General features: G+C 42.7%; 1 protein-coding gene across 2 annotated transcripts in view; it reads right to left on the bottom strand.

Annotated features, from left to right (window-relative positions):
* Positions 1 to 5,826, bottom strand: part of Ms4a8 (membrane spanning 4-domains A8) — a 13,766-nt gene extending 7,940 nt beyond the window's left edge. Inside the window, exons 1-3 of one of the 2 annotated variants that reach the window (XM_031389743.1) lie at positions 5,668 to 5,826; positions 4,170 to 4,389; positions 944 to 1,066 (exon numbers count right to left, since the gene is read on the bottom strand). In XM_031389743.1, the coding sequence (XP_031245603.1) occupies positions 944 to 1,066; positions 4,170 to 4,388 (342 nt within the window). In that variant the 5' untranslated portion in view covers position 4,389; positions 5,668 to 5,826. Of the gene's footprint in view, positions 1 to 943; positions 1,067 to 4,169; positions 4,483 to 5,667 lie in introns of those variants that run through there. The other variant, XM_031389742.1, reaches the window with a different exon arrangement.
* Positions 5,827 to 8,692: the final 2,866 nt, after the last annotated feature.

Here is an 8,692-nt window from a genome sequence, read left to right on the forward strand (position 1 = left end):
CTCAAACTCAGAAATCCACCTGCCTCTGCCTCCCAAGTGCTGGGATTAAAGGCCTGCACCACCACTGCCGGGTGGGAAAACAGTCTTAATGAGGGATTATCTACATATGTTTGGCTTGTGGACACATCTTGGGGAAGATTATCTTAACTAAGTTAATTGATATCAGGAACAAAAAGTCACTGTGGGCAGCACCATTCCTTATGCAGGGGTTCCTGACTGTGGGTAGCACCATTCCTTATGCAGGGGTTCCTGACTGTGTAAGAGCTGAGAAATTGAGTTGAGCACCAGCAAGCAGGTAAAGTGAGCACACATGCACTCATTTCTCTCTGCTCTCAACTATGGCTATGATGTGACTAGCCATTTCAAGTTCCCACCACCTTGACTTCTCTGTAATAAAGAGCTGTAGCCTGGAATTGTAAACTAAAACAAATCCCGTCTCCCCCTTTGTTGTTTTCTCAGAGTATTTTATTCTAGCAATAGAGATAAAACTAAAGCAGTGAGGGAAGGAAGGGGTCAAATGGGAGGGAAGCTGGGTAATAAGGGAGAGGACCGCCAGAGAGAAGGCAATTAAGAATGAAAATGACTGAAAGTGCAGTAATAAACCCATTACTTTGTATGCTAATTAAAAACAACAACAGCAAAAACAACAATGAAATTGAGACATAAGGTAGGCATAAATACAAAGGGAAGACACCAAGGGAAGATGGTTATCTGATAGGTAAGAGAGACCTCAGTGGTGACTACCAGCTGTCCTGCTGGTCTTGAACTTATGGCCTTCAGAATCGGGAGATAGCATATGCCCACATTTGGGAGCCGTCCAGCCCATGGCATTTTGTAATAGTTCATCCCAACCCTTTCTCCAACTAAGCCATTTGGGCAAGCACCTCCACATTCCCAAACAGCTTGGCAAGGCTGCCCTGAGTATCAGGCTGGAGCTACTCACCCAGATGCCTCCCCAGAAGGGGAAACCTCCATAGAGGGAGATAGGTGTATAGCGGCTGAGGAGGTTGGTGAACATGATGGAGCCGAGGCCGATGTGCACCAGGCCAATCAGGATCTGGATGGCCTGTCAGGAGAACCACAAGCTGAAACCTTTGCCTCTGAGCCCTGATTTTGTCTTTTCTTTGCACTTCCTTTATATTCTAATACCCATTTGGTTTCCCTGTCTAAAAGATAATGTGAGAAACATAATAATAAAATTAAAACTATCTTTAGGCAACCTTCCTCCCCCACAGAAAGCAAGCATTTACATTTTGGCATTTACCTTCTATTCTTCTTCTTCAAACATGTATCTTGGTAACATAGAAATGATGTCTCTGCACTTTAGCATGATCTTGGGTTGTTAAATTGTCTCTCTCTCTCTCTTTCCCTCTCCCTCTCTCTCTCTCTCTTCTTCTTCTCTCTCTCTCTCTCTCTCTCTCTCTCTCACACACACACACACACACACACACAGGGGGGGGGGAGAGAGAGAGAGAGAGAGAGAGAGAGAGAGAGAGAGAGAGAGAGAGGTTAGATGTCTTTATCAGTCATTATTCATCTTATTTTTTTCTGAGGCAGGCACTCTCACCACACCTGGAGTTCACCAATTGACACAGCTGGCCAGGAATCTCCAGGGATCCTCTTATCTCTGCCTCCCCAGGTAGGATAGGCTCATGCTGTTGTACTTGGCTTTTACATGGTTACCTGGGATCTGAATTTAGGTCCTTACATCAACTCGGCAAGTATTCAGCTACTCACTAGCTGCCTTTTAAAATATTCTCTAAGGGTTTCCTATAGTCTCTGGGGAAAGTTATAACACTGGCATTAGACAGGTAAAGTGACCTCTAGTTTTTTATATTATACACAGCCTTGTGTTCAGCATCCTTGTATGTAATTATTTTGCCTGCATCTTTTCTTTGTCTCATAGATTCAATTTTATCTTTCTTTACTCTTTACCAAATTCATGTATTAATGTTCTAGTCTCTCTGAGTATGACCTTATATAAATATAGGTATATTGCTGATATCATGAGTCAAGATGACTCATATTGTATTAGGGTAGGGTGATTTACAATCTAATATTACCAGTGCCATTACTTTTAAAAAAATCAGGAAAACCCAGGATTCTGATTTCAAGGCCTACCTCAAAAAAACAAAAACAAAAACAAAAACAAAACAAAAACATAAAACGTAACAGCCATCTGAGAACTGGAGTGACACTGCAGCAAGCCAAGACACTAGTAGAAACTGGGAGAAAGATCTGGACGAGATTGTTCCTTCATGCCTTCAGCGAGAGTATGACCTTGACAAACTTTGATCTTAGTTATCCATTATCCATAACTGAGATACAGTGTATTTCTGTTGCTCGCGGCCTTCAGTTCATGGAACTTTATTATAGCAGCTAATACAAAGCTAATACAGACACAGCTGTGTGTGTCTTTCCTGCAGACATGGTATAAACAGCATATATTTTTTCCTTAAGTTCATACTAATAGTATACTAATAGCATACCTTGGAGTAAGACCCAATCATCGCACAACCATTCCACAGCATTCTCTTTGTTATAAATACAATACGGTGGCTTGACCAATGATAAACTGATGTAGAGTGTGCTGGTTACTTTTAACTGTCACCTTGACATGCCCTATAATCACGTGGGAAGACAGTATTGAGGAACTGCCTGGATTAGATTAGACTGTGGGAATGTCTGAGGGGGATTGTCTCCATCGCTGTTTCATGTGGGAAGACTCAGTCCATTATGGGCACCACTATTCCCTAGACAGCAATCCTGAACTATATAGGATAGAAGAAAGCCAGATGAGAGCAAGAAGAGGGCGGGTAAGTGTTTGTTTCTCTCTGCTCTGGACTGTGAATGTGATGTAAGGTGCTTCAAACTCCTGCTTCGACTTCCTTCCTAACCTGGAACTGTAAGCCAAACCAACATCTTCCTTCCACCTGTTGCTTTTCCTCAGAGTATTTTACCACAGCAACAGAAACAAAACTAGAATAGATAGTTCAGTTGTTTCCCTCCCTCAGTCTCTACAAGCCATGCTGCAACAAATAAATGTATAGGTACCAAATTTCTTATGCCTATTGGTATATTTGGAGGATAAAGTCTCAGAAATAAACCATTGGGTGCATACACACACACACACACACACACACACACACACACACACACAGGTTGCCTTTTTTTATATTTCCCCAAGCAATATTAGAACATGAGTTGGGATTGGAACATGGGCAGTCTGGATCGGAATCACTGCTTGTCATTCATGGGCTATGCAATGAAATGAGCTCCTTTGTGCTATTCTAGCCAGCCTTTAAGGCATTGCTGATTATCTAGCCGGCTTGCCTTTTTTCTGCTTTGACTCAGCAACCCTGGGCTTTGTTTCACCTCTGGGTTGGACTTTCTTTCTTCCTAAACTATAGGAAGCAAATGCTTAGAGGCAAAAGGCTCTGCATCCAAGAACACTGCATTTTGGCTGTTTTTTTTTTTTTTTTTAAATTATTCTTTGTTCATAAATGCCCAAATCAGAAACTACAAGGCCATATTCTGAAGCTCCTGGTGCTGAAGAGATTTCCAACAGACCTGGGTTTGGCTAAGCCAGCCCTACCTGCTTTATTTGAAGCTTCTATTCTTTCTTTTTGTATGTATGTATGTATGTATGTATGTATGTATGTATGTATGTATGTATGTCTGTATGTCTGTCTGTATATATATGCAATCATATGTATTTATATGTGTGCATGTTCATACACAGGTATGAGTGTGTGGTTCCTTAGGCATGGTGTATCTTGTGTGTTTGTGTGTGTGTACATATATGATGAGACCAATATCTACTGTGGTTTTCATTCCCCAGGAGCCTTTTACATTTTTTTTTGAGTCAGGGTCTCTAACTAACTTGGAACTCACCAAGTAAGCTAGGCTGGCTGGGAGAGAGCTGCCGACATCTATCTGTCTTTGACTCCCTGGTTCTGGGATTACATTTGTGCATTTCCACAGCTTGTGTAAGCTGGGTTCTGCCAATGGCACTCAGCTTGCTGACACTGCGCTAAGCACTTTACTAACTGAACTATCTTGTTCCCTGGCTCCTTATTTGGAATTTCTATTAGTCTGTCTCAAGCCTCTGCTTTCCTCTCTCTGTAGCATGTGGTCTCTAGCTCTCACAATGGACTTCTTTTACTTACCCCTAGGACTTGTCCCTTTTTCAAGACTCTCTGGGCAGGCAGTTCAGTCATGACTGGCACCAAACCAGGCAGATTACCAGAAATCATATGGACTTGAGGCTGATGGCTGGGATAAAGAGGCACCTGAGGCATGGTTCCCGGGACCACAGGATAACTGTTGTGGGGTGCCACCACATATACAGAATTGGCCATGGGGCCTGGTGAAGTAACTGTATTCATGCTGATGAAAAAAATAAATACAACAGAATCACTCATCATTTATATACTTGTGTTTACATCTTAAAAAGACTTCAAGAGGCTGGGGAGATAGCTCAGTCAGTAGCCACTTGCTCAACAAACATTAGGATATGAGTTTGGATTTCCCAGCATGTTTTGTAAAAAGCCAAGTGTAGGGCCAGTGAGACAACTCAGCAGGTAAGGTCACTTCTGCCTGGTGACCTTGAGTTTGGACCCTGAGACTCACAAGGTGGAAAGAGAGAACTGATTCCCCAAATTTGTCCTCTAATCTCCAAGAACATTTAGTGGCACTTGTGTGGCCACACACAATAAGTAAATAAAATATAATAGCAGTAATTAATAATAATAAAAACAAGTCTATTGTTATTTTCTTTATTGCCAAGTGCACCTGAGAGGCAGGAGAGATGGAATTTCTGGAAAGTGAGTAAGAGAGATACCCAATCTAGACCTGTGGTCTCCATATACATGTGCACACACACACTTGAGCACGTGCATACATCCGCACACACATAGGACATTAAACACTTTAAAATAACCAAAAATGATTTTCACCTGAGCAATTCAACCCTGTATACTTGTTAACCCCATCTTAGAGACAATGCTAAACTTCCACTGCAGGGCTTTGAGAATGCCAGGCAACCAATGCTTTACAAATGCCTCTCTTACAGTTTTAACCTGTCCCATGGATGAAAAAAGTCAAGCCCAGGCGAGGTGAGGCCCTACCGGAAGGCGGCCTGTGCCTTTTTCCTCTCTGCAGGTCTCCTACTGTTTTGATCCTGTTTTGCATACACTGGAATTATCTGATCCCAGAGTTCTACAAGTGGAAAGACTCTTGGGAAACATTGAATTCAATTCTCTTAGAAGTCGTGTTGACTTCTCCAGTGTCATGTACATATTAGAAAAACGGAGGTCATTGTGTTCAAGGGAAGTCTATTGTCAGTGTAGTGTGTGTATGTGTGTGTCTTCCATGTCACACACTTGGAGGTCAGAGGATAGCTGGTGGGAGTTGATTTTATCCTTCCTCCCTGTGGGTCCCAGCATTAACCCTTACCCAGTGAGTTGGTATGCCTTTAAAAGTTTCTCTTCTTCTTCCATTCTGTTTTTGGAACAGACACAATAAAATGAGTACAATACTCCCTTCAGTGTTTCTCATCCAATACACCTCTCTTTCATCCACTAACATTCCTCACGTCTCATTTGACAGAAACCCCTTATCTCCATTCCTCAGCAATTCATACACCACTTGATCATGAACACTCACCTTGCTGTGCCTGGTTGTCAAGTAAGTCTCTCTTGCTCCTGTTCCCAACTCTTCGCTGTAGAAAACTTACTTCCTGAGAGATTGACTGCACCCTGTGCAGTTGGGCGATTCATTTAGAATGATCCAAAGTCCTCTCTACTTCTTTCCTGGGTGAGGCCTGGGTCAGCAGCTGCTCAGAGCGTCCGCACCTACATTTGCTTCCTGTTTTAGTCACGGAACCAATTAAATACAATTCAATTTGTCAAGGGCTTCAAGGTGCCTGAATGGAGAGATGAGGTTGTGTTGGATGTTCTAGGAGATAAAAGAATGACCTGGACGTTCAGGGCTGGATGTATTGTGCTAAAATAGAGGACAGGTTGACTCAGTTTCAGAGCAAAGAAATACGTGATCCCACGAGAACACAGAGAGAAATGAATGGAGCTGGAGTCCTTAGACATTTGAAATCATTGAACTGCAATGAGAAAGATGGAACGATTGGGTAAAATGAAAGTTACACTCAACTCCTATCCATAGGTTTAAAGTCATTTACTTTTATGTTATGTGTATGCATATTTTGCCTCTATGTATGCTTGTCTGCTTTGTGTGTGAAGCGACTGCTATCACAGACGGTTGTGAACCACCATGTGGTTGCTGAGAATAGAACTTGGATCATCTGCAAGGGCAGATGTCTCTTAACCACGAAGCCGTCTCTCTATTTCCTTCCGTTTACTTTTATTTCACCTGGAAAATAAGGATCTTGTATGAGAACTGTTTGTACTGGAGCAGCGAGGTCTTTGGAATCAGACATGACATATTGACTTTTTTTTAAATTTCCAATTGGCATATGAAAGACACTCAGTAGACTCTTCCTGACTGAGCACATTGAGATGAGAGGATGGCTGGAACTTTGCAAGCTGACCAATTGAGAGAACATTTTAGGCAGAGGCTATCGAAAGGAGACAAAGCCAAGGAGAGAAGAAAGCACAGAACAAGTTTTGGGTAGGCGCATACAAGGGACATTGAGAGCGAAAAAGGAAAAATTCTAATGCAGCTAAACCTTGCCAATACCCTTTTCAGGTTTGCCCCCAAGTTTTTAAGGCTAGCTTTTTATTAGACCTTATCTGTGGGATAACTTCTTCAAATTTGATATTGTTTCATTGTGTGTGTGCATGTCCATGCAGGGGGTGTGTATGTGTCTGTAGGTCAGAAGTCGATGTCAGATGTTTTTCTCTGCCTTATTTTTTTCATTTTTCAAAAATTACTTTTAGCATATATTAGTTGTATATAATGATGAGGTTCACTCTGATGTTTTATACAACTATATAATATATACTCTGTCTTATTTTTCAGTTTTTCAAAAAGTTGCATTCAGCATGTATTAGCTATATGTAATGATGAACACACTCTGACATTTATACATTCATATACTGTATTTTGATCACAGTCACCCCTCATTATTCTCATATTCCTTTCACTTCTATTGATCCTCTTTTACCAATCAGCTCCCCTTCTTTTTCCATTTTTCTCATCTATTTTTAGTGAGCAATATGTTTAATAAAGATCACATGTGGAAACTTTTAGAGGATTTACTTTCAGGTGCATGGGTGGCTTACATATGGCTACCCTAATAAAAGAAATGTCTCTCCTTCCCTCAGCACCAACTAATTAACTGTTCACAGATTTCCAGGAGTGGTATGGCTTCTCCTGACCCTTTGCTTTATTTTTAGAGATTTTAGAGAATTGTTTTTGGGGTCTATACTGGCTGGTTTTGTGTGTCAACTTGACACAGGCTGGAGTTATCACAGAGAAGGGAGCTTCAGTTGGGGAAGTGCCTCCATGAGGTCCAGCTGTGGGGCATCTTCTCAATTAGTGATCAAGGGGGTAGGACCCCTTGTGGGTGGTGCCATTCCTGGGCTGGAAGTCCTGGGTTTCTATAAGAGAGCAGGCTGAGCAAGCCAGTAAGAAACATCTCTCCGTGGCCTTTGCATCAGCTCCTGCTTCCTGACCTGCTTGAGTTCCAGTTCTGACTTCCTCTGGTGATCAACAGCAATGAGGAAGTAAGCTAAATAAACCCTTTCCTCCCCAACTTGCTTCTTGGTCATGATGTTTGTGCAGGAATAGAAACCCTGACTAAAACAGGGTCTCACATTGAATTGGAAGCTTACAGATCCCACTAGACTGGTTGGTCAGTAAGCTCTGGGCATCCAGCCTTGGAGTCACAGAAGCATGCTGCCTTATCTACCTTTTCTTCATGTAGGGGCTGGGGATTGAACACAGGTCCTTATGCTTTCTCAGCAGGCATTTAGGTCACAGATTCATCTCCCTGGCCCCAGGAATTGTATTTTGACTTATTAAAAAAAATCTCAATCCAAAGCAGAGGGAAAAAGGAGGAAGGGAACTAGGTGGGAGAAGGGCAGGAGAAGGGGGAGACACGATCAGATATTGGAATGGGAGAATAGGAGTGAAGCCTGAGGGCCAGCAGAATGAGTGGAAATATGCAACCTTGGGAGGTGGGAGGTGGGAGATGGGGGACCCTCTAGAATGCACCAGAGATCTGGGAGGTGAGAGAATCTCAAGACTCAAAGGGAGGGACCTTAGATTAAATGCCCAACAGTGGGGAGAGAGAACTTGTAGAGCCCACCTCAAGTCATGGGATGGGGTTGCCATCCCACAGTCAAAAAGTCTGACCCAGAATGTTTCCTGTCTAAAATAACTACAGGGACAAAAATGGAGAAGAGACTGAGGGAAAGGAGGTCCAGTGACTAGCCCAATTGGGATCCATCTCAAGGGGAGGGTTCAAGACCTGACACTATTACTGATGCTGTGGTGTGCTTACAGACAGGAGCCTAGCATGGCTGCCCAACAAGAGGCCCAACAAGCAGCTGATTGAGACAGAAGCAGATACTTATACCCAACCAATGGACTGAAGTTGGGGACCTTTGTCGTTGAATTAGGGAGAGGCTGGAAGAACTTGAGGAGGGTGACCCCATAGGAAGACCATCAGTCTCAACAAACCTGGACCCCTCCTTTACTCCTGGCCCCCGAG

The sequence above is a fragment of the Mastomys coucha genome, unplaced genomic scaffold (assembly GCF_008632895.1).
Source record: "Mastomys coucha isolate ucsf_1 unplaced genomic scaffold, UCSF_Mcou_1 pScaffold21, whole genome shotgun sequence".
NCBI lineage: Eukaryota > Metazoa > Chordata > Mammalia > Rodentia > Muridae > Mastomys > Mastomys coucha.